Below are 26275 nucleotides of genomic sequence, written 5' to 3' on the forward strand. Positions count from 1 at the left end.
AGATGCCCACATTAAAAAATAATAATAAATAACAATCTGGGAGCGATAGCGCACGCCTGTAATCCCAGCACTCAGGGAGGTAGAGTCAGGCAGATCTCTGTGAGTTCGAGGCCAGCCTGGTCTACAAAGCAAGTCCAAGATAGGCAAGGCTACACAGATAAACCCTGTCTCAAAAACAAACAAACAAACAAAAAAACCCCACCAACAACAAAAAACTCTACCATGTATAGAGCTGGGTGTGGCAGCACTTGCCTGTAATTCCAGAACTCAAGAAGCTAAGGCAGGGAGCTGAAGAGATGACTCAGCTATTACAAACACTGGCTTCCCCTCCACAGGATCCAGGCTCAGTTTCCCAGCAACCACCACACAGTGGCTGACAACTGTAACTTCTGTCCCAGTGGACCTGGTATCCTCTTCTGGCCTCTGCTGACACCACGCATGCACTGTGGTGCACAGACATACATGCAAATAAAACATACATATAAAGTAAAATATATGCTTAAAAAGAAAAGTTTTAAAATGGTTGTCTCCGGAGCTGGAGAGATGGCTCAGAGGTTAAGGGCATTGACTGCTCCTCCAGAGGTCCTCAGTGTTCAGTTCCCAGCAACCACAAGGTGCTCACAACCATCTATAATGTGATCTGACGCCCTCTTCTGGCCTGCAGGTGTACATGCAGACAGAGAACTGTATACCTAATAATAAATAAATCAATCACCTCCCGGGTGGTGCTGACCTCCCTATGAGAACAATGCCTCTCACAAAGACTCTCCTTCATCCCCTCTCCACCAGAGGAGACACAAAGGAAAGCGCCTGGTGCAGAGCCCTGACTCCTGCTTCATGGGTGTGAAATGCCCAGGATGCTCCTATAAAGTCACCATGGTCTTTAGCCATGCACAAACGGTAGTCTTACGTGTTGCCTTCTTCACTGTTCTCTGTCAGCCTATGGGCGGCAAAGCAAGGCTGACAGAAGGATGCTCCTCAGGAGGAGGCAGCTCTGAAAGCCCCTGAGTCAGGGTGAGTGGGAAGCATGCCAGTAAACATATTTTGGATTTAAAATACTACTACTACTACTACTACTACTACTAATAATAATAATAATAATAATAATAAAAATAAATGAAAATGGTTATTTCGCTGTGTAGAAAATACCCAAACACATAAAAAGCAAATAAGTTGAAAGTTAAAAGGCTGAAGCAGGAGGATTATTAGTTTAAGACCAGCCTGGGCTGTGTGGCTATAGCAGGTTTGTTTCATTTTGTTTTAAAGGTAATTTACTTCCTGGGTGTTTTGTCTGCATGTTGCCTGTGGAGTTGAGAAGAGGTTGTTGGTCCCTTGGAGCTGGAGTTTTTCCATGGTTAGGGACCACCACACGGGTGCTGAGAACTGAGCCTGAGTCTTTTGCTAGAGCTACAAGTGTTTCTAACAGCTGAACCTTCTCTCTAGCCCTGAGGGGGTTTTTATAAAAAGACAGGGGAGGAGTCATTTCACCCTGTCTTAGGGTGTTCTGAGAGTGAGGCTTCAAGCCCTATTTGCCTATATATTTGAATAGGAAAAGATCTAGAAGAACCCAGGCCAATTTTTTTTTTTTTTTTAATGTTGTGGGCCTCGGTCGGTGGTAAGGGAAGGTTTTCTCTTTTAACCTTACTCATAGGATTGGGCATTAAAAATTATGATCATGCTTGGCAGTGCAATTCAAACTTAGACAGAACCCACTTGCCCTTATATAGAAGGAGAGGCAGAGATTCATGACGTGTGGACATGAATAATAACTTTATCCTACTTGTCCTTTTTCTTTCTTTGCTCCAGTTTCACTAAAGAATATTGCTTACTTTTACAACAGTTATTTTTAAATTCCACATAGAAACAGAAACTCCCTACAAGAAACAAAACAACCTGGTTGCTCTGGCTTCCGTGGCCTCCCCACCCTTCCCTGGCTGTGGCTGGCTGGCTTTGCATTTGATCTGCCCCTTGCTGTGTCACACAGGCATAAATCATCAGAGGAGCATGGTCAGCAGGCATGGGGTAGGCCAGCCGGGAGACAAGGATGCTAGAGAGAGGCTGAGTCTCAGACGAGTGTAGAATAAACTCTGACTTAAACTAAATTATGGCTGTGTGTGTGTGTGTGTGTGTGTGTGTGTGTGAAACTTGAGAATGTCAGAAGAGATAAAAATTTTAACTTACATCTTTCTTTTAAGGATTTCAAGGCGATCTTCAAAATTCTGAATGGCAGAAAATGAAGGTTTGCTAGACGGTACTGTATTAAACTGCGTTTTCCTAAAACTGCGTTTTCCTATTCTGTCTGCATCGGAGTGGGACTTGAGGGGCGGGAGAACGCTAGCTTGGCGGGGTACCTGGCACACACTGGCTGGTCTTTCCCCCACTCTGTAAAATGTGATATAAGAGCGAAGAAGCCCACACCAACAAAAAGATCCGTTGACAACCCTCCAAGCCACCCCGGACACCACGCGGCCATGGGCCATGAGGTTACAGATTGAAGTGGGAGCGCGGGAGGGAGGCTGGGGTATGAGTTCCGGGCTAACCGGGTTCCGGGGCGCTCGCCCCTCCCAGCCGAGCCGGGTCCGGAGGACGCGGCAGCGCAGCACTGCCCCCAGGTGGCCGCAGGCAGCATCACCTCTGCGGAAAATGCAACACTCAAATTCTCCGACGCTCCAATCAGGTGTTGATGGTTGACGCTCGGGGACTGTCCTTTCCCGTTTAGTGGTGCGTTTCAGCTTGTTAGCCGTGCTGGAAACCGGGGCTTCGGGAAACTGGTCGCGGAGGTCATTGCATACAGGAAGGCTGAGTTCATAGTGGGCGTGCGGAAACGCCCAGGGGCGGGCCTTGCAAAGAGTAGCGCACTGCGTCATCATACTAATATACTCTGAATGGCCATTGCAGTAAGCGGGAGGTAGCGTGGCCGAGTGGTCTAAGGCGCTGGATTTAGGCTCCAGTCATTTCGATGGCGTGGGTTCGAATCCCACCGCTGCCAGATCCCTAGGTTTTGTTTTCTTTGTGTGTATTCTTTCTTTCTCAAGCTCATTTTAAAAACATAAGATGTGGAAAGGAAAAAAAAAAAAAAGGAAACTAAAATGAATTTACTTTCTATTGCTCTGTACACAAAAGTGTTTCATGACGACTAATTTTTTTCCCTAAAAAACAAAACAACAACAACAACAACAAAACCCCTCCCCACTTTCGGGGTCCCAGACATCTTGCAAATTTCCAACAGGCAGTCTGGCTCTTAGTTCACACTGCCAAGGGCAGATGAGTTACAGAGGGTCCCTTCTTGGTTCTGCCTGACACCCATCAAGTCTGTTGGAAAAGACGTCAGGTGACTGCGGAGGACTGAGGTTGCTCAGGTGGAGTCTCAAATGAGAATGCTCATCTTAAGGTCTTAGCTTTATGTGTTTTCCCACATGGTGTGTAGGTGTGGTTTAGTGACTCCCCGGTGTTTTATTTGTCCATCAACTATTTATGAAAGCCCTACTTTGCTCCAGAAAGAAACTCAGCTCACGGAAAGGTTTCAGGAGCGAGGAAAACAGGTATGCTGAACTCATGGGACTTAGGAACATCTGTTCCTCAGTGACACATGACGCCAGAACAGCTAGAGCCACACAGGGAAACCCTGCCTTGGTTTAACAAACAACATCATCAACAACAGAAAAAGCCATGTTGAAATGCGCTGAAAAGAAGGGAGGACAGCTCACTACACATTTTTACTTGGAAGAGGGGCAGCCATAGGAATAATAGTAGAAGCCATATACAGGCCTTTTGGTAGTGCTGAAGTTAGAACCCAGAGCCTTACGAGTCCTAGAAAAGCACTCCACCACTACTGAGACACACCCTTCCCCTTAAAGATACACCCCCGCCTGCTCTCTCCTTCTACAACATGGGTCCCAGGAATTGAAGGCAGGACATCAGGCTTGCGGGCAAGCAAGGCATCTTTACCCACTGAGCCATCTCATCAGCTTGGGAAGACATGTAAAGGTGGCCCTGGAGCTCTTAGCTGGCTGGTCCACTCTTGGGAATGGCTTTTAAAAGCAAGCTTATAAACTTTTCTCACTGGCTGCACCATTGTGATAAATTGTGTCACTTGGCTGACAGAGGTCTTTCTTCAGCATTCCATACTCCCTCCATTAGAGCCTTTAAACAAACCAGCACTTCCTGTCAGAGCCTCACAGGGGCTGGTTAATTGGGGCATTGTCTAAATCCTCCAGGGATTTGATTTGTGTGTTGGGTGGGGGAGGGGGGGTGCCACATCATTTTCCATGTGGTAAAGAGAGGAAAGAACAAGTCTGGATCTAGAGATCTATGTTGCCTCGTGCTCTGGCCTTAGTCTTGTTGCTTTGAGAGCCTTGTGGGGAGGGGGAGATGGAGAAATCCAGAAAACAAGTAAATTGATTCGTGGCTAGACAATAACATGAAAGTGTGAGGCTGTTTCTCTTGCCCTAAAGACATATTTCCCAGGAAGGGAAACGGAGGTGGAGTTAGATGATGCCGATAGATCCCAGGGACGGACGTCCAGCTGCCAGCTGTGATGGTGTGGTGGCACACGTCAGGTTAGGTAAGCCTCTAGGCACGTCTGTGATGAGTCTGTCCATGAGGCTGAGGTGTGAAGACCCGATCTTGTGTGCAGTGGCATCCCTGGGCTTGGGCGAGCACAACAGCCTCCCTTCTTTCTGATTACAGACACAGTGTGACCAGCTGCGTCAAGTTCCTGACACTGTCTGTGACTTTCCTCACGTGGACGTGTGAACTATGAGCCAAAACAAAGCCTTCCTTAAGTTGGCTATTGCTAGGGCTTTGTTTGTTTGTTTTTTCAAGACAGGGTTTCTCTGTGTAGCCCTGGCTGTCCTGGACTCAGTCTGTAGACCAGGCTGGCCTCGAACTTAGAGACTGGCCTGCTTCTGCCTCCTGGGTGCTGGGATTAAAGGTGTTCACCAGCACCGCCCAGCTTGTCAGAGTATCTTGTCATAACAACAGGAAAAGTAGGTATGATGGGCAGCCTCAGGCAGCCTGGGATTTGTGGTCTGGGAGAGGGAGGAAGAGCCCAGAGTTCAACCCTAAACCCTGCAACAGTTAGGCTGCAAATGACAGTACCATGCCCTACACTTCCCACAGGGCCGTGGGACGCGCCTCTAAATGACGTCAGCTACAGAGCAGTTACTCTTACACTCTGATATTTCAAGTTAGTGATGGCCTCAGATTCCTCCTCTATAAACTGACAAGAACGAACCCTACTGTAAGAATGGCTCTAATAATGAAGTACGGCTATACAAATCTAAGTTCCTGCTGGTGTTGGGCGCTAAATGGACAGAAATGATTACTACAGAAAATGATTTTTAAAAGTATACACACATAAAATTCTGCCTAGCATATTTTAAAACTTCTTTGCAATCTTTCTTATTTACCAGACAGGGACCTGCGCTATGAGGGACACCATCTATTGAAGGGTGCCTAGCGCCTTCTCCTCCCTCCACCGCAGGCTGGGGGCCACTTCGCTGTCTGCTAAGGTCCATGCTGTTTGCTCAGCCTACAGCACGTGTGCGCTGCTACATGGATCTGTTTACACACAGTTGTTTTGGGATCCACAGTCCAAAACACGGCGGCAGGGAGGTGCAGTTTCTGTAGCGAGCAGGGCTGTGGCCTTAAACTCTTCGAGATGGTAGTGAGGACCACCACTCGTCAAGAGATCCGAGTGATGCTCAGCCACGGAATGTGGAGGCTGGGGAGGTGGCTGAGTAGGTGAAGTGCTTGCCACCTAAGGATTCCATTTCCAGCACCCACATAAAACGCTGGGTGTGGTGGCGTTTGCTTGCAATCCCAGAGCTGGGAAGTCAGAGACAGGTCGATCCCTTGGGCTTCCTAGCCATCTCAGCCACTCTAAGCTCAAAACCAGTGAGAGACGCTGTCTGGAAAAATAAGGTAACCATCTGCAGGAACGACATCTCCTGATACCACATGCCAGTAAGTGCACACAAACTGAATCATAAAATACGATCAGATCAGCCAAACTCTTCTTTTGTCTGTTATATTGGTACTTTTTATGAGACATTCAATTTTTCTTCTACAAACTTGGTTTGTTTGTTTGTTTTGTTTTTTGCCCCTTCTGGTACCGAAACCTTTCACTGTGCAGAGTCATCTCCACCCATTAACTGAGAACCGAAAACTACCAAGTTGGGCTTTGGTACCCTTCCTCACCTAATCAACACATAGATCTGTGTCAGGACCAGGACAAACTCAAAGAAGCCACGGCAGGGAGGAGGTCCCACTGTCCTCAGAAGCAGCGGCAGATGATGGGACCAATTCCACAGACTCCATCAACCAGAACTCATCCACTTAGACCAACCGCGAAGGCGGGGCAGGAAGGGGACTGAGCAAGAGTAAGCAGGAGTAAGGCCTGTCCCTAAAGAAGCAACTACTCTGCGGCTTCAACATACGGACGGAGGCAGAAAGGGGCGAAACCAGAGGAAGGAACAATCGGGAGCAATAGGAAGGAGAGGGCTGGACTGGGTAGCACTGGATATGGCTGGGAGGGAGCCGGCTAGGAGGCTGGAACTTCATCAACCAACCACCTCGCCTAGCTTGGGAGAAGAGTGCGACGTCGAATCAGGGAGCGAAGGGCGGGGAAAAGTGGCGGGAAAGTGGGGAAAAGTGCTCAGTGGGCGGAGCAGAGGAAGTGAGCCCAAACACAAGGATGAAATCAAGCCTAGAGGGCGTGGCAGGGGCGTGGCCACGAATCGGGGCGGGGTCAGGACTCAGGGACTGGCCTAAAGCAGAGGGGGCGTGTCAAAGCCGGGTACAAGCTTAGAGTGTGGTGCCTGGGCGTGGTCGGTGTCGGCTCCAAGATCAGAGACGCTGCACTGCGGCTTGCAATGGCTGCAGCCCCACGAAGTCTAGGGCCAGGCCGAGCAGCAGCAGGAGCAGGAGCAGCAGCCGCAGGAGCCACTGCACGGTGAAGCCACGGGGCTGAGGGGTCGTGGCCTGCACATATCGCTCCACTGCGTCGGCGAAGCTGAACTTGTCCGGCGCGTAGCCAAGCTGAGTGCGGGCCTTGGCAATCTGGAAGGTGTGAGTCACGGCCACGCTGAGCACCTGTGGAGAAGTGGAGCAGAAGAGGGCCGGAAGAGCATCCTAGGCCTTGATGACCGAACGGATAAGGGGAGGGCAGACTGCCTTTCCTTCACATTGGGATTTAAAAAGACTGGCTGCGAAGCCTTCCTGGGGCTCCGGGAGTGGGCATGAGGAGGGATCTTCCTAAGATCTTTTCCTTGGAGGGCGCCGTCTCCTTGATCCCCTTTCTGCGTCGCACCCTCCAGCCCTGCTTAATTCTCACCGTTTCATTCCTGTCTTTTACTTCTCTTCCCAGCCTAATGCCGTCTTTCTGGACCCCTGAACGCCTTAGATACATCCTTGAATACCAGGAACGGCTGCCTCCTGCCTGTAGTGGGGTGCGGCTCTCCAGAAAAAAACATTTCCAAGGAAGAATGTTGGCTTCCTATTGCCAGCCCAAGACCAATTGTAGGGGGTAGGGCCTCCAGAGCAGCCTTCCAGCCTTCCCAGCTGGTTAACTAAAGTATCCCTAAGAGAGGAATTCAATTAAGAACAAGCACTCCCCTTTAAGTCTGAGCCGCATTTTCTCTGCTGCCAGCTGGCCTGGGGCCTCTGCTTCTAGGGTAATAAATGACAGCTGTTGATTACAGAACCCCCCTCTGTGCTTGGTGTGCGCCCTTTGTATGCTTTTGTCCTCCGAGATGACACTAATTCCTCTTTGCATAATTGGAAATTGAAGACTAGAAGTTAAGTGATTTGCCAAGGGTCACACAAGAGCCCCTTTCTAGGCCATATTCTCTGTCATGCTGGGGTCTGGAGATGCCCTTCCACCTAGATTGTTCTTCTCCAGTGGGACATGAGCCACGTGGTGGTTCTCACGTGGCACAGACAGGCCAATGGGGACAAGCCCTGGGCTGGGACCCCAGTGAGGAGAGGCCAGTTTTTATCTTTTTTTGCTCCAGATAGTAAGTTCAGGGCTTGGTGGAATGCAGGTTAGTAACTGTCCTAAAGCTGACTGAGCACCTCTTGCAAGGAGACCTAGCTGGGGGTTAGGCAAGCTGGTCCTCGCACAGTGTTCTCAGAGGTCAAGCCTAACTGTGGCCTCAGGATGTAGGTGCCTCTCCTACATGCTGGGAAATCCCTCCTCACATCTCACGGTAGCTCTAATCACCATGGTGAGTTGCCTCATTTTTTTTGGAACATCTTCCTCTTTGGACTGTGGACTTCCTAGGATAAGGACCAAGTCTTGTTACCTCCTGTGCTCAGTGCCAGTGCCTGGAGCACACAGCTGGTGTTTCAAGCGGGCTGATGTATCACAGACTGGCCAGCAGAGGGCGACTGACCCATTAGCTCCCAAGCTGCCTCAGATCGACTCTGTCCTGGAGCCAACGAACTAACCCACGCTTTAGGAAGGGCGACCGACCCAGCTCTTGTCGTACTGCAGTTCCACAGCATTCCTGGCGGCAGCTCTTTTGCCTTGTGGGTTCCTGATGTGGTTTACAAGCTAGTGACAAGCTTTGAGTCTGGGTTCGAATCTCATCAGTATCTTGGTGATATTTTTGTTTTTTCTTTTTCTTTTTTCTTTTGTTTTCAAGACAGTGTTTCTCTGTGTAATAAAAAGCCCTGGCTGTCTTGGACTCACTTTGTAGACCAGGCTGGCATCAAACTCACAGAGATCTGCCTGCCTCTGCCTCCTGAGTGCTGGGATTAAAGGCGTACGCTGCCGCCACCGCCCCCACCACCACCACGCCCTGCCCAGTCAGTATCTTGTAAGTGAGTGATCCTGGGTAGGCAACTTTGCTATGTATCTAATTTCTTCCTCTGTGGACAGGGTAATCATTTTCAGCTGCAGGGAATATCAAGTGGCACTAAAAGGCCTGTCAACATTCTCCATCAATCTGGATGCTCAAAGGAAAAAACTGTAGACAGGAGCTTCTCTGGAATATTCTCCACCTTCCCACTTCTTTTCAGCTTAAGCTGCACTGCACTGGGCATCCTGCAGCCAATTTCAATGTGGTGTGATTTTTGGATGAGCCACCGACTTCTCTAGGGCCCAATTTCTCCTCATGAAATGAAGAACATAACCCTTTTTGCCCTTCCTAATTTAGCACTAGGAGAAATCAAATGAGGGAGACCCTAAACACCACTTTTTGCCTTACTATTTACAGTAAGGTAGGCTTAAAAAAAAAGATTTACTTTAGATTCATTTATTTTATATGCCCTGCCTGAATGCATGTGTGTGCACCATGTGCATGCCAGAAGATGGTGTCAGATCCCTTGGCACTGGAGCTGTGGATGGTTGTGAGCCACCACGTGGGTACTTGGAATCAAATTTGTGTCCTCTGAGGGGCAGTGAATGGTATCAACTGATGAGCTCTCTCTCCAGGCCCAAGATGTCCTCTTTTTTGAATGGCACATACTAAATAAATATAAGACTATATACACATTAGCTGGGAGTGGTGGTGCACAAATTTCCTCCCAGCACTCAGGAGGCAGGGGCAGAGGTGGATCTCTGTGAGTTTGAGGCCAGCTTGCTCTGCACAGTGAGGCCCAGGGCAGCCAGAGCTACACAGTGAGACCTGTCTCAGAAAACAAAACAACCCTCCCCTCCCCCAAGACTATTCACTGTAAACGTGAGAATGGTATTGCTATTCTACACACAGAAGACAATAAATAAACATGAGTGAGGAGCCAGAGCCATGAGGGATTTGAGTGTGTGCACATGTGTGTATTCAGAATCGGGGTTCAAAAGAGTGCCTGCTATGGAACCTGCCGCTGGGAGCTCCAGGTTTGGCTAGAGGACAAGCCGCTATGGCTGGGATGCTCCAGGTTTGGCTAGAGGACAAGCCGCTATGGCTGGGATGCTCCAGGTTTGGCTAGAGGACAAGCCGCTATGGCTGGGAGCTCCAGGTTTGGCTAGAGGACAAGCCGCTATGGCTGGGAGCTCCAGGTTTGGCTAGAGGACAAGCCGCTATGGCTGGGATGCTCCAGGTTTGGCTAGAGGACAAGCCGCTATGGCTGGGATGCTCCAGGTTTGGCTAGAGGACAAGCCGATATGGCTGGGATGACAGCTGTGAGGTGGGAGCTTGGAGTGGTCCAATTTTTCAGTTCATACCACAGACTGATCAAAACTTAGGTGGTAGGTAGCATTAGTTTTGGGCCTACATGGAAGGTTTGGCAGGAGCGGAGATGTGGAGGCGAGGAGAAAGGTGCAGGGCTGGGGCTCCCCGACTCCTTAGCAGCCCACTTACCTCACTGCGGGTGAGTAGTGGGGGAACGGTACAGATGGGCCTCACTGCCAGGTGCAGGTACTCCATAACTGCAGCTGTGGGAGAGGTCGAATGGGAGGGGCTCTTAGACAAATCCACAGGGGGCACTGTTTGCTTTGCTAGGGGGTCCCTTTACAAAGGTCACCGGATTCCTTTAAGTCAGCAGCATTTGCTGGGAACCTGTTAGCTAGGAAACAGGTCACAAGAAGATGGCCCAGAGTAATAGTAAAGTCCTGAAGGGTGCAAACAAATCTGAGAAGACTGTTCCCTCAACCGCTTTTAAATATTACATTTCATTTACTTATTTTGTGTATGTGTTTCTGTGTGGGGGTGTATATATGCCACGGTGCATGTGTGGAAATTACAGAACAACCTGGGGGAGTTGATTCTTCCCTTCTACCATGTGGGCCTCAGGGGACCAGGCTTGGTGGTTGCACCTTTACCCACCGAACCATCCTGCTGGTCTCTTCACGCTCTCTCTTTTGAAGCAGGATCTTATTATGTAAGGCCAGACTGGCTTCAAACTCTTGTAACTCAAGCTGGTCTTGAACTCATGATCCAGCTGTCTCAGCCTCCTGAGGGCTGGAGTCACAGGTGTGCCACCACACCTGGCAATCTCTCCTATTTTGATTTACTGATGTGGGTAGGAGAGGGAGGAGTTGGAAGTGCTTCCTGGTCAGTCCTATCCTGCTCTGAGGTATGGCCACGACTTTGCTGGTTTCAAATGTGACTCTAGTGTATAGCCAGTGTGAAGATGCACCAAGCTGCAGGCAGCTTACAGAGAACTGCACATTTGTATACAATTCTCCCAAACTGCCATCACCTGGGTGGAAGTCGGTAAAGAGTTTGCTATTCTTTGATTTCAATAGCAAACATCCTCAGTACGTTTAAAGAGAGCAGGTCTAGCCTCTGATGTGCCAGGAGCTTTGTGACTTGCTGTCTTACTAGAAGGAGGCCAGCAGAGGGCAGCAGTAGGACACACTGTCTGGGTCGGGTGATATTGACCTGCCTGGGGAGGGGGCGAATCCAAGGTCAAAGTCTCCACAGGTGGGAAAGGGTGAGGCTTCAGGGCTTCCTGTGCCTGACTAGGCGTTATGCCTTCCAGCATCGGTCTAGGTGCCAAAGCTGCCTCTTCCCCTCGCACTGCACCACCTCAGGCAGGTCTCAGAGCCCAAGGCTCTTCTTTTACAATACAGTCATCCCAGCCTTGCAAGAGGCTCAGGGTTGATCAGGGCGGGGCTGTGATGAGTAGACGCCTACAGCTATGGTTAGGTCGGGACACTTGGCCCTCTGAGTGCAGTCAGGCTGGGTGCACCTGCACAATCTATTTCAATTCCATTACCCTCACTCCCCGGGTGCCTCCTGGGTTCATCCCTAGTCCAGGCCCTGGATTTCCAATAATGTAAAACACACATGTTGTGTGCATACATGGCACACAGGAGCTTTCGTACCCATGCTGTTCCTTACCTGTCAGATAAACACAGGAAGCCGGCACCTGGATCCAGGGCTGACTGTACCCCAGCTTCTCAAACTGCAAGGGAACATGGTCTGATGTGAGAATGGGATAGTTAGGCAGTGGCTGCTGAAGAAAGACCACCTGCTCCCTACTTCCTGGGTGGCAGGGGATCCCACCAGCCCAGAGAGACCCTCCAAACCCATACTAGGTTTTGTGTTGTTGTTGTTGTTTTTTGAGACAGGGTCTCTCAATGTAGACCAGGATGTCCTCAAATCGAAAATATCTGCCTGTCTCTACCCCATGAGTTCTGGAATTAAGAGCACTTATACTATGCCTGGTGGCAGCATTGCTATCATCATCGTTGTCATCATCATCATCATCATCTTGTAATTTTAAGATTTTTTATCATTTATACAGTATTCTGCCTGCATATGAGCCAGTAGGCCAGAAGGGGGAACTATATCTCCATATAGATGGTTGTGAGCCACCATGTGGTTGCTGGGAATTGAACTCAGGACCTTTGGAAGAACAGCCAGTGCTCTTAACCTCTGAGCCATCTCTCCAGCCCATCATCATCATCTTGAACACCAGTCTTAAAATAAGATCCACTCCTTGGTCAGGATAACTCAAGTAGTTGAAAATATAGAACAACCCTTTTTCTTTCGTGTGAGTGTGTGTGTGTGTGTGTGTGTGTGTGTGTGTGTGTGTGTGTGTGTTATGCACATGCTATGATGCATATAGAGATATGGAGGTCAGAGGACAGGCAGGCTGGAATTAGTTCTTTTCCACCATGTGGGTCCTGGGCATTGAACTCAGGCTGTCAAGCTTGGCAACAGGACTCTTTGCTTGCTAAGCCATCCTTTATCTATTTATTTTGTTTTTATAAGGCAGAGTTTTTCTGTGTAGCCCTGGATGCCTTGGAACTCACTCTGTAGACCAAGCTAGCCAAAACTCAGAGATCTACCTGTCTCTGCCTCCTGAGTTCTGTCTGAGATTAAAGGTGTGTGCTGCCACCACCTGGCATAGGGCAAGATTTTAAACTTAGAATCTTTCATATCGTTTAGTTTTTACTATGTCCACCCACATCTGAACATGTTCCCAGGTTCTTAAGTAGAATCATGTTTTTTTTCCTCCTAGAGTTGACTGTGCTATTAAAGAAAAATAGATAAAATCCAGCAAGTGTGTGGGAGGCAGAAAGGGGAGCAGGAAGAAACAGGCTAGCAAAGGATGAATGGATCTTCCCACTTGGATAAAAACCTCCTCAGGTCAGAGCTGAACAAAGGCTGCCAGGCCAGATAGAAAGGAGCCCTGCAGTCTCTGGAAAAGTCTGGCAGTTCATTATACAGTTAAACCTGGAGTAACTGTTTAACCCAGAAACTCCATGCAAGCACATAATACTGTGATCCCAGCAGGGGTCGGGGGTGGGAGTGACGGTTAGGTAGGGGGGTGCTCACAGGCCAGCCAGCCCAGGCTACTTGGTGAGCTACAGGACAGAGAGACACTGTCTCAAAGGAAAAGTAGACAGTGCCTAAGGAAAAGTACCAGAAGTACTCTGACCTACACAAGCATGTATACTTAACACACATGTGCAGACATACATGATTACATTAAGGAAAAAAAGAAAGAAGTGAAGTCTTGACCTGATAACATGTTACAACACAGATCAACCTTGAAAATTCAGGGGGAAGATGCCAGACACAAAGAGTCACTTATCTCAGGAAATAGCCAAAATAGGCAAAAGCGCACACAGGAAGACTCCTGTTGCCTGGCATGGGTTGGGCTTGGGGGTAAAGTCAGGTAGTGTGATACAGGGCCATGTTGCTAACAGGTGGAGGCTTGCTTTGCTTTTCTGAAGCTAAAGGCTTGCTTTAAAGTTAATTATGGTGATCTTGTGTAATTCTGAATATGGCTTTAAAAAAACCATACTGAGTTGTACTCTTTCTGTAAGTGAATTGCGTAGCTTTTAAGTTAAATTTAAATAAAAGTGCTATTTATTTATTTATTTACTTATTTATGTTTTTCCAAGACAGAGTGTCTCTGTTTTAGCCCTGGCTGTCCTGGAACTCACAGAAATCCACCTGCCTCTGTCTCCCAAATGCTGAGATTAAAGATGTGCACTACCACTGCCCAGCTAAGTGCTCTTTAGTCTAAAAAAGTAAGTAAATAAGTAAATAAATAATAAAGCCTTTACATGTGTGGGTGTTTTGCTCGTATGTTTGACTGGTGATTGTGGCAGCCAGAAGAGGGCATCGGATCCTCTGGGCCTGGAGTTAAAGACAATTGCTAACCTCCATGTGGCGAAGCGGGGCTTAAGCCAGGTCCTCTGGAAGAGCGCCCAGCACTCATAACTACTGAACCATCTCTCCAGCCCCGGAAAGTAAGTGCTCTTTATTAAAAGCAGCAACCCAGCGCTGCCACTGGCACAGCAGTACAAGCTAACCCCTCTGCCTGAGGCTCTGCGCTTGCTTTCCAGACAGGCCTGGTCCAAAGGAGACTGTGGGTTGCTGAGAGAGATCAGGGTTCCCAGAGACCAGGCTCCTCCCTCTGGGCGCTTGGGCTTTTCTAATGTAAATTCCTGGGGTTTGGTTGTAGAAAAGATGGTGGGATTTTAGAATCTCACTCTGGGCTAGGGGTCCAGAACACTTACCAGTGGGGCCATCCACTCAAAGAGGTTGACGCTCTCCCCATCATTAATGTAGTATGCCTGCCCACTCTGAGGGTGACAGGAGGGAAGAGATGCAGTCAGATGTCCGCCCACTGCCTGACTCCCCTCTTTCTCATGGCCCCCAGCAGCTGTTTCAGAGATCTGCCTGCCTCTGCCTCCTGAGTCCTGGGGTTAAAGGCGTGTGCCACCATCACCTGGCTAATTTGACTCTTTTCATTGGCTTCTAAAGGGTTGAACTTGGCTTAATTTTTTTAAAGATTTATTTTATTTATTGCATATGAGTGCTTTATCTGCAGAAGAGAGTATCAGATCGCATTATAGATGGTTATGAGCCACCATGTGGTGGCTGGGAATTGAACTCAGGACCTCTGGAGAGCAGGCGGCACTTTTAACTACGGAGCTATCTCTCCAGCCTGAACTTGGCTTTTTTTTTTGTTTGTTTTGTTTTTTGTTTTTTGAGACAGGGTTTCTCTGTGTAGCCTTTGCTGTCTTGGACTCCCTTTGTAGCCCAGGCTGGCCTCGAACTCACAGCGATCCGCCTGCCTCTGCCTCCCGAGTGCTGGGATTAAAGGCGTGTGCCACCGCGCCCGGCCTGAACTTGGCTTCTTAAGGCACAAATTGTGGCCTCGAGTTTGGTAACAGGGTGACCACACTGACAAGTCCTGTGACTCTGATGGACTGTACTTCAGTGTCTTCAGTAAGATGAGAATTAAGGTGTGACACACTTCAGTTTGAAGCTGTGATGTCACAGGGTCACTCTGCAGAACTAATTATGATCTCTGGCACTTCTACCCAACCCAGTGACCCTGGGACTACTGTAGGTATGGTTCTCCTTGCCTGCAGCCTCCGGAGCGGGGTGGGGACAGGGATGTCATAGGACACTCACAGCCACGTAGCCCTTAGCCATGGTGAGCGCCTCAGCTGCCAGGATATGTGCCTGCACCAGATTCTGCACATGGACCCAGTTCATGCGCGTCTTGCGGTCCCCAAACCGGAACATGAACAATCTCTTCTTGATGTGGCTCTGGTGTGGGGAAGAGGTGACAAAGCAGGCTCCTCTAGGTGGCTTTACACTCTATACACATGCTCACAGCCTCCGAGGGGCTGGTTACAGGCTAGATTCCCAACACCCACATCCCAAGTCCTTAGGACATCTCTGCTTGTCTCACAGATGACCTTGGACCATCTTTGACCTTCTTAGCTTTTCTCATGCGTCACATTCAAACCACCCGTAAATCAACTGCCTCTTACATTACATCTGTTCAGAATTCTCCCCGACTGCCACCCTCATCTTCACCTTGGGACCTATATAGCAGCTTCTTCTCCATCTATTCACTCTGTACCACTGTATCTGTTCCTGTTCTGACGGATGCAGAGGCACATGGGCTGTCATGACGAACACTGAAAGGCTGATGGCGCCCAAAAGCCCTTCTAGACTTGGCCCAGCTACTCCACAACTTCCCCTCTACTGACTCCCTCTCCTGCCTGTGCTGCCATGACCCTAGGGCTGTCTGCCTACTCCTGGACAATCCTGCCTTTCAGACAGTTGCCCTCCCTGTCTGGAGGCTCTCTCTTCTCTAAAAGCCTGCTTGACACACTTGGCTCCATCTTGCCTTGGAGGTTTAAAACCTTGCTTTCTCCAAGGGACTTCCCCAACTCCCCCCTCCCCCAGCCCAGTTTCCTCTCACTCCACCCACTTTTTCTTTTCTTCCTTTGTATTGGGTACCTTCGAACACTTTTTATAATCCAACATGTATATTTATTTTAATCTGTCTCTTGGTGTGAGACAGAAGCCACACAAGGGCAGGAATTGTCTTCTCTGTTTGACGGTCTGTCCATGAACCAGAACAGTACTGAGAGCACAGTAGTAGTTCAGTAAGTATTTAAGTGGGAGGAAAAAGGTCACTGCAGTTGACCTGGTATCCAGTGAAAACTCAGCAAAAGGAATATTTGAAGCAGTGGGCCAGAGCAGCGCTTCCCAGAGGACCTGCAGCAGCTCCCCATGCCTTGTACTCTCTATGAGCTCCAGGTACAGGGACCTCCTGCTGACTAGCCTTCCTCACATCTCAAGCTGCTTCTCTTCTTGGCATTCCCTTCCTCCAGTTGTCTCCTTCCAAACACCACCGGCACCCTTTCCTCCAGGAAGTCCTCCTGGGTCTCTCCTGCCAGGCCCATTTTCTCTTGTGTCTTTCTCCTCAGCCCTCACTGTGTTGAAACTGTGACTGTGCAATCCGTCTCTCTGACCAGGCTGTCAGGACATGAAGCCTACAGCTCCCCTGCAGCCATATTCTCGATACCCAGAGTTTTCCAGAGTTTTCTGGCATGAAGGACCCTCACTGGCAGCCTGAGGTGAACTGCCCAGACCTTGGGGCGCTCACATAAGAGTCTTTCTGGTGTCGTAGCTCTCTTTCTCCCTGACTTGAACTGAAGCCATCCCGGCACACTGAAAGCTTTGACCCTGGTGGATCTGAGGGACTGTGGGCTGGTGGGCACCACGGGGAGTCTCCGGCTGGGGGACACTGCCTCTAGATAACTCAGTGACGGCATGCACACCACATCAGCAGGACTCCTTCTGCCTCTAGTCCCAGGAAGGCTGGGAGGACCTACCGCCACCCGGGGTAGGTGCCGCTGTTCTTCAGGACCATAGATCCCTGGGGGACGGAGCACACAGGTGCGGAGGGTGCCTCCTCCTAGGGCAGAAGAGAGGGTGCTCAGGGCCTGCAGAGGAGTGGCACATGGGGGTGGGGAGCCCAAAGCCGATGAGGATGGGAGGCCAAAGCCAATTGTACCTCCTGCTACTGTATGAGAGGCGCAGTATAAATTCCTTGTTCTGATAACCTGATTTCTTTGGGGGAAACCCCACCTCCACTGCCACCCCACCGAGGTCATTATAGGCGGTGTCCTTAGGATGTTCTCACCTGGAAGTGACTCTCAGCATCATGGGAATTAGGACCACAAACCCTGAAGGTACTGGGCATTGGCTCCTACCAGCTCTTGAGCTATTCATGACCTGTCCTTTCTAAACCAGGTGGCTGTATTTTCTACAAACCTGTTTTCCAAAACTTCCATTGTATGTTCCCTTTCCCTCATGAATAAGCCAGGAGCCAGAGCCTTCCATCTTTACCAAATACCCCTCATTCTACAATGAAGCCCGGTGTCATGGATGATAGATGAGTCCCCAAAATATATGTCTGCATTCTAGAACCTGCCAATATGGCTGTGTTTGGAAAAAGGCCTTCAAGGTTGTAATTAAGGATAATGGTGAGTTGAGATCATCGTAGGTTTTAGGCTGGGGCTAATCCAATTACAAGTGTCTTAAGGAGACCAGCAGGGGGGAAAGAGGCCACATGAAGGTAGAAGGATTGGAGTTTTGCAGGGGCCACCTGAAGCTGGAAGAGACAAAGATGGTTCCTTCTTTAGAGCCTTCCAAGGGGGGGTTGACTTGCTAGCCCCTGGACTCCAGGCTCCAACTTTTAGATGGCAAGAGAATGTTTTAAGCCGCTCTCGAAGTTGCAGGACACCAACACAAGCAGGTCAAGAGGATACAGTACATTGACCAGGTGCAGTGACCTACTTATTAGGACCGTGGCACCCAGCTCAAGTGAGGACCGTCTCAGGACTAGCCTGGATCACAGGCTGTGGTCATCACCTCTGTGACCACGGCTGGCCTCCTGGAAGGCAGATGTCAGCTGAGCCTTCTCCATGGCCTATAGCTAAGTTTAAATTCTGGGTCCCTGGAGGCATGGTAGAGGGAGGTCAGGTTGCAGCCAATAGTGGCCAGAGGGACACTGGGTAGCCACGTCACTGAGGGGCAGACCTAGGGTGTCTGTGACTCTTCTGAGCATTGAAAGCTGGAGCTGTGGGTATAAATAATTCCAGCTAGAAGATTAAGTGTCTGGCCTGGCAGTAGGTGAAGGGGGCTGTGCCCTGGCAGAGAAGGGAATTCAGCAGCAGCAGATTCTGGGGAAACACAGTGGGTTTGCATACCAGGGTCAGAGGTCAAGGATGATGGACTAGGTAACGAAAGCAGGGCTATCATAGGGGAAAAGCCCACACACAGGGACCTGGCTTGCTGCCTCTGGAGGAGCACCGTGGGTCAGGGCTGGATTCTGGTGCTGGGATGCCCCTGGGGAGTCCAACTCTGCCGCAGGTGCTATGTGACTCTGAGCTTAGCCAGCTAACCATCTTTATCTCCTTATGTGTAAACTGGAGGCTATAATTTCAAGCCTCTTTGGTTCTTCAAACCTGATTGGTCCCCAAGTTTGTCTTTTTCAGTGGTACTAGAGCTTGTGATCTTCCTGCCTCAACTTTATGAGCAGCTGGTATGACAGGACTTTGACACCAGGCCAAGACAGATGAAACCATGTCGGCAGGTTCTTTAGCTTCCAAATTTTAGAAAGACACTCACAATGACTTATGACAAGCAAATTGACTGAATGGATTTGGCTCCCGTGTGCAAGCCCAGGGAGGCCCAAATTCCATCCTCCCACCCCTAACCCCTTACCCTGACTCAGGAGTGATATGGAATCAATGAACCTTTTTAATATGAAATTAGTATGCAAAATGGGGTCTGACATAAAGGATGCGCATAAATGTGGATTGTTTCTGTTCTGTTATTGCTTCTCTGCAGTGGGAGGAGAAAATGCAGGCAGACAGCTAAGGCAGGCTTTTCTGGGAAGTTACTGAAGGTTAAGTGCTAAAGCATCTCGCATGGTCCCTTCCAAAGCGCTATAGCTCCTTGCATACTTGTAATGCAAAAGAAGCCTATTAAAACTAAATCCCACAAGACAGCAAAGGAAGCAAGTGCCAGGCTGTCTAGGTCTTTTCCTCACCAGACGGCAAGTGTGGGATGTGACTGTCCACTCTGTGTCCTGGTTGGGGAGGCTCATGCTGGTACTCTGAACACATTGAAGGACCATGGACAGATGTTACGTGGGCAGATATAAGGCCTCAGACACACATTTCACAGAGGCAGCATTGGGCAGGTATACTTGTTATAAGCATGGCCCCATGGTACTTACCTAGGAGAGGTGTCCCATTGGCCATGAGAGTCAGCTGGTCAGCAATGGCTTTGGTTCGAGAGTAGTGGTCCATATGCTGCCAGGAGACAAGGAGAACACAGCCACCAAAGGGGCTCAGTGATGTTGGCAATGCTGGCCCAGCTGGGCTTGGTCTACCTCATGGCTGCACAGTCCTGACTCCAGGAGGCAGCTTGCCAGTCTGCGACACTGATATTGGATGTAGGTTGGGTGATGCAGTCATATGTCATTCTTTAGCGTTCTTGTGGCATTTTTGCACACAGTCTCATTTCCTGTTCTTTATAAGCCACCTCCATCGTGTTCTCAGACTTAGAGGAAGAAACAGAGGTTTGGAGTACATGACAATTTGCATTCTGTCACAGAGGTGAAAGGTGCCAGGCTAGGTGGGGCTCAGGGCCAGCTCTATCAGATATGGACGCCTCTATGGGAAAGACAAGCTGAAGTAGGAGGGAGCTTGTACCATTTGGTTTGGGAGTTCATCCTGCTGGGATGCAGGCGGGATGGACCTGGCTCCATCCATGCCTATGCTTTGGGTAGTCGCTTTCAGGCCTGCCACCCTGCCCCCTTTGCCCCAGAAGTTGGTACCTTGTCCAGGGGGAAGTATGGGACTGAGTCCTCATCGCCCTGCTCGATGGGCTTCCCACCAAACGCCACGTTGACTGTGCTGGTGTACACAAGCCTTGGAATCCGCCGACGGACACAAACTGCAGGACACACACACACACACACACACACACACACACACACACAGAGTAAGGAGCCCACTAAGGAGGTGCTCCAAAGGGCCTCTGTGCACAAACCCACCCATTTCTACTCAGTCTTTACCTCCCACCCCACACCATTAGGGACCTCCCAGAATCCAGAGCTGCCTGGCAGGGAAAAGCCTCCCCATCCCCCCAACTTGGGACCAGGGCTTCTTATTTTTCCTTCTGGTGTGGCTTTGGCCCCCAGGGTCACCCTGGCAGAGGTAGGTTAAGAAGACAAGGCTCGCTTGGTGGTGGGACAAATAGAAAAATTGTTATAGAACTGAAGAAAGTTAAGGTCAAAGTTGGATACATCCAGAGGGCCCAACAGGGATCTTCTATGTGATGTTTCAGTGGCTGTCCTCAGTGTCCGCAACCCTGAGTCCCTACGCATGCTAAGACTGCTGGTGTTCCCTACAGGGACCTGAGCAGGTCTGCACACAGGAAAGATATTCTACCTCCCACTGGCCTCAGTTGGTACAAGGTAGGTAGGGCAGGGGGAGTCCTGCCTCTGTTGCCCCAGCCTCAACCCCCACCCATAGCCAGGCCAATGGCAGAAGAAAAGAAGAGGAAGGGTCACACCGCAGGCCACACTCCACTCTGATGGCCTACCATTAATCACTAGTTTGGTGCCTCCGACATTTATAGACTCAATCTGCTGTTTTTGTAGCTAAAAGACAAGAGGGAGACGGGAAGTCACGTGCGATCTTCTGCCTTGTGTCTGAGGCCACAGACTGGGCTCAGGGTGGGCAGGATTCTCACTGAAGGGAAGTTGGAGCAGGTGCAGGGGCTGGCATAGAGTTTGGGTGGCGGGGAGGGGGGGGGATATGTGACGTCAAACATATCTGATCATTTCCTGCCTCCCCAATCATCCACTATCTGAGACTAATATGGTGATATGGCCATGGCCTGGAGAGGGCACTGGAGTGTAAACAAAGAATGGGCTTGCACCGACAGGTCTTTGTGGGCCAAGCACCCAGGACACAGTAGGACCCAGACCTCATTTAACACCAGTGGGAAAGGTGATGTGGTGATGTGCTATACTTTTAAGTTCTATCTATCTATCTATCTATCTATCTATCTATCTATCTATCTATCATCTATCCATTTGTTTATTTTGAGACAGTGTATCTCATGTTGTCCAGGCTGGACTCAAACAAGCTAAATAGAACTTCTTCTTTTTTTTTTTTTTTTTTTTTTTTGGTTTTTCAAGACAGGGTCTCTCTGTGTAGCCTTGGCTGTCCTGGACCGCTTTGTAGAGCAGGCTGGCCTCGAACTCACAGCGATCCACATGCCTCTGCCTCCCGAGTGCTGGGATTATAGGTGTGCGCCACCACGCCCGGCTATAGAACTTCTTGAACTTGTACTTCTGATGCTCCTGCCTCTGCCTCCCAAGTGCTGGGATTACAGGCGAGTGCCATCATACTTGGTTTATGTGATGCTGGGGATCCAACCCAGGGTGCATGCTAAGCAAGCATCCTACCTCCTGAGCTGTATCCCCAGCCAAATTAACTTTTGTTCTTATTGTGGTGTTTTGTTATTTTCTTTCTTTCTTTCTTTTTTTCTTTTCTTTTTTTTTTTTTTTTGATTTTTGCTTAATGGGGAAATAGTTACAATATTAAAAATAATTCAAACAGTAACATGCCTGGGAGCTGCAGAGACAGCCCAGTCTGGGTCAGGAGCACTAGCTGCTCTCCCAGAGGTCCTGGGTTCAATTCCAAGCACCCACACAGCAGCTTGCAACTATCTTTAAACCCAGTTCCAGGAGATCTGATGCTCTTTTTTGACTTCTTCAGGCACCAGATACATGTGTTATGCATAGGCATATATGTAGGTGAAACACCCATGCACATAAAACTTTGAAAAAAAAAGACTATCTAACGAAGAGGAAAGTCCTTCACGCTCCTGATTCCAAGTTGTCCTCCGTCCTCCCCAGAGGGAATTGCTGCTAACAGCTTCATATGTTTGTACAGAAAACCTATACTTAACACCACCACATGTCCATGTGTATTTAATAAACATTTATCCTAGCTTTGACATTTTTGTCATGTTTTTATTTGTCTGTGCATGTGTGTGCCCATGTGTGTGGGTGCCATGGTATATAGGTGGGGGTCAGAGGACAGCTTGTGTGAGTCAGTTCTCTCCTTCCATCATGGTGGGTCCTGGGAGATCAGGCTTGGAAGTAGGCACTCTTATTGGCTAAGTAGTTATTATTATTGTTATTGTTGTTGTTATTTTGAGACAGGGTCTCTCATTTTAGTCCTGGCTGTCCCAGAACTTGCTATGTAGATCAGGCTGGCCTCAAACTCAAAGAGATATTCATTCTTGCCTCTACTGGGCTTAAAGGCAACTAGTTGAGCTATCTTGCTGGCTCTTAGCTTTTCTTTCTTGTTTAAGGTAAGTAGGTGATAGCAAACAGTATCTTGAACTTTGGAGCTTGCTTGAGTATTAACACTCTTGAGTCTTCTCATACTTTCGAATAACTGTGTAGAATTTCACCATATACCTGCTACAACTTATTTCAACATCTAAAAACAATGCTATGCATATATAAATAAGTAATAACTTGAGTCAAATGGAGTATGTTTTGGTAGACACTGCTACAGTGTTTTCTAAAGAGTTTGTGACATGTGCTGAGTGCATATGTGGAGGTAGAGGCAGGCAGATCTCTGTGAGTTCAAGGCCAGCCTGGTCTACAAAGGTAGTCCAGGACATCCAAGGCTACACAGAGAAACCCTTTGTCGAGAAAAGCCAATTAAAAAAAAAGTTTGTGGCATAAATTGCAGTGATGTCTTTCCTGCCCTTGGTCACAGGTGGAAGGGACCAGAACTGGTGTTTGATGTCATGGATGCCTAGTCCTTCCTGAAGGCAGTAAAAGGAAGGAATACTCAGGCAACAGTGTGGTGGGTGGGACAGGACTTGAACATCATTCAACCAGACTGTGTGTGTGTGTGTGTGTGTGTGTGTGTGCGCGTGTGTGTGTGTGTGTGTGTGTGCATGCTCACAGGCTTACCTTCTCAGCCCCAGACATGCCATAGGAGGCCACGTGAAAGACACAGTCCACGCCCTGGAAGGCTTGGTAAAGGGCTTCTTCATCTCGGACATCAGCCTGAAACGGAAGTGAGAGCTTCAGATCCACGCAGCAGCCCCACCCAGGCCCAGCACCTGGTCGACCAGGACTTACTAACTCCACAGACCGTCAACAGGTCCTATCCTCACTGACTCTGCTCTTGGACTCAGGGCTGGGCTGGGTGTTTCACGTGCTCTCTTACTGACTCCCTATGAGCCCCTTATAAAATACAAGTGACTGTCTCTTTCTGTGCCTAGCAATCAAGGCTCAGGAAGGCATAACTAGGATCACTGTGAGTTCAAGGTCAGCCTGGTCTACAAAGCAAGGCTAGGACAGTCAAGGATAACACAGAGAGACCCTGTCTTGAAAAACCAAAAACCGAAAACCACACACACACACACACACACACACACACACACACACGAAGGCATAACTGCAGCTGTGGAGTATAGAGCTGGAGCTGAGGGTGACAATGTTGCTAAGAGGGTTAAAGTGCTCTCTAAGCAAGCCGGAAGATCAGAGTTTGACTCCTGCAATTCACAAAAGGTTGGATGAGGTATCTTGCACCTGCAATCCCAGCACTTTTACGGTAAAATGGGAGGTGGAGACTAGAAAATTACCTGGAAGCTCTTAGGCTAGCCAGACTGGAGCGTGCAGCGTGGTGGCAGAAGCCAGAGAGGCCAGCCTCACTCGCTGTAGTGGAGCAAGAGAACTGACTGTGCAAAGCTGTCCTCTAGCAAATGTATGGCTGTACTCTTATACACATCACATGCACACATACATGCATCGCACACATCACGGACATACACTTCTGTCAAATATTCATTCACACATCACTCACACATACACACACATCACACACACACTACACACTTCACACACACACACACACACACATTACATCCACGTACATCACAGACATTCATATCCCACACACGTGCACAGATACATCACCTACATGTACATTGCACAAACACATGTCACATATATCACACGCTCACGTCACACCCACATGCATACACATCGATAACAAAAATCTAAAAATAAAGGAGAATTGGAGCTAAATCTGGCTTCAGAGCTTGAGATCTCAGACTCCTGGTTCACACTGTATCTGTCCTTCTGAGCTCTGCCACCAGCACCGTCACTTTCAGTAGCAGTCCCCTCAACGACCCCCAACTTTGTACCTGGATAAACTCGGTCCCTGAGGGTAGTGGCCATTGGGGTCTGCGGAGGTCAAGCAGGATGACAGAAGTGCCTCTCTTGGCTAGGCTGGAACCCAGGCTGAAGCCCAGGTAACCTCCTCCTCCGGTCACCAGAACCTTCTGTCTGGGGGCCTGTGCGGGTTTGTTTTGAGTCTTCTGCTGTAGAGCTGGTACTGGGGTTCTCACAGATTCACTGGGGTTAGAGCCAGTCCCAGAGCCTTGTCTGGTTCCAGGCCCTAGCCCTAGCCCAGGTAATGGTGTAGCTCCTGGCCTAGGTCCTGACTCACTTACTGGCTGAGGCACCGGCCTAGCTCCTGGCTGAGGCACCGGCCCAGCTCCTGGCTGAGGCACGGGCCCAGGTACTGACTTGGATCCTGGCCTAGGTCCAGCCCTAGCTTCTGGTCCAGGTAATGATCCTGCTCCTAGTGTAGGTCCCAGAGCAGCTGTAGGTCCTGAAGCAGGACCAGCTCCCAGCTCAGTCCCAGAAACAGCTCCATGTCCTGGCCCAGACCCTGGAGCAGCACTAGGCCCAGGCCCAGGGCCTGAAATAGCTCCAGGAGCCAGCCCAGAGCCCAGAACCACTCCAGGTCCTGGCCCAAGGCCTGACCCCAACCCTGAAGCAGACCCGAGGCCTGAGGCGCCCCTGCAGGCCTGGCAGACAGGGCAGCCCTTCTCGCCCTGGCCTGCAGCCTGACAGGTTTCTAGCGAGGAACCCACAGGGTTGGTCTTCATTCTCTATGAAGCCATGCAGCCTAGAGGCTGTCCACCTGTGGAGAAAACCAGAAGAATGTTCTAGGCTCATCTCAAGGCACGTGTTACCAGGTCCCTAGGACTGAGGGGGACTTTAGGAAAGTTTCAGTCTCATAAGTCTCTCAGGGCTCCAGATTTTTCCAGAGCCCCAAGAACCTTCACATGGCTGCTGGCTCCTTTAGGGAGTCAAAGAAGGCAGCTTGACCTTTGACTTCCTAGCTGGGGAAACTGAGGTTCGAAGTCAAGCTCAGATGGACACTAAACACCCCTGATTTCCCCACAAGCCCCATGTAGCACGAGAGGGGGCCTCACATTCTGGGTATGGTATGATCTGAGCTAGGAATCAGGAGGACAGGGAGGGTAAGGAAGAAGAAAAGAGGAGGAAGAGGAAAGGAGGAGAAAAGGAACAGAAAACAAATAGAAGGGAGAGAAGAGCAAGAGGAAGAAGAGGACAAGAGGAAGGAGGGAGAGGAAGAGGAAATAAAAGAAAGGAGATGTAGAGGGAGAAGAAATGGGGGGGAAGGGGAAGAGGAAGAGGGGGAGGGGGAAGAGGAAGAGGAAGAGGAAGAAGGAGAAGAGGAAGAGGAAGAAGATGGAGGGAAGGGAAGAAGGGAGAAGAGGAGGAGCAGGGGGATGAGGAAGGAGGGAAAGAGAAGAGTGAAAAGGATGAGGAGGGGGAAAGAGGGAGCACGTGGGTCTTAAAGGGCTCAGATCCTGGAAACTTGTCTGTGACTCCCAGGTCTGTAGCCACCAGGTGCCCCAGGAGCAGCTGGCTGACACCCCCCCCCCCCCCCCCCCCCCCCCCCCCCCGCCGCCTTGCCTTCCCAGTTGGGCGGAGTGGGGATGAGGTGGAGGAGTGGGGGTTGGGGGAATAGGGATGGGGTGGGGGTGTGGGGAGTAGTGGGGGCAGGGCAGGGACCAACACTGAGAATCCTGTCCTCCTCTTTCTAGATTTATAGCAGACTCAGGCTTAGTCAATTGCCAAAGATGGTTGAGGAAAGATAAGGGTCTTTCCTACCTTTATCTCT

General features: G+C 49.6%; 1 protein-coding gene across 2 annotated transcripts; it reads right to left on the bottom strand.

Moving 5' to 3' along the window:
• Positions 1 to 6758: 6758 nt before the first annotated feature.
• Positions 6759 to 25229, bottom strand: SDR42E2 (short chain dehydrogenase/reductase family 42E, member 2; the record flags this gene model as incomplete). 2 transcript variants are annotated; one of them, XM_084773215.1, is made up of 12 exons in its annotated part: positions 6759 to 7095; positions 10305 to 10378; positions 11790 to 11853; positions 14426 to 14491; positions 15330 to 15467; positions 17051 to 17133; positions 19465 to 19540; positions 20068 to 20186; positions 20838 to 20895; positions 23239 to 23334; positions 24480 to 24664; positions 25175 to 25229. In XM_084773215.1, 12 exons carry the CDS (start codon positions 25227 to 25229, stop codon positions 6850 to 6852), a joined length of 1260 nt encoding a protein of 419 aa, XP_084629341.1. In that variant the 3' UTR covers positions 6759 to 6849. The 2 variants fall into 2 exon arrangements, with proteins under 2 accessions (XP_084629341.1, XP_084629340.1); XM_084773214.1 differs by having other exon boundaries at positions 24480 to 25229.
• Between the last annotated feature and the right edge of the window lie 1046 nt (positions 25230 to 26275).

The sequence above is a fragment of the Acomys minous genome (genome assembly GCF_964271855.1).
Source record: "Acomys minous genome assembly, chromosome: 2".
NCBI lineage: Eukaryota > Metazoa > Chordata > Mammalia > Rodentia > Muridae > Acomys > Acomys minous.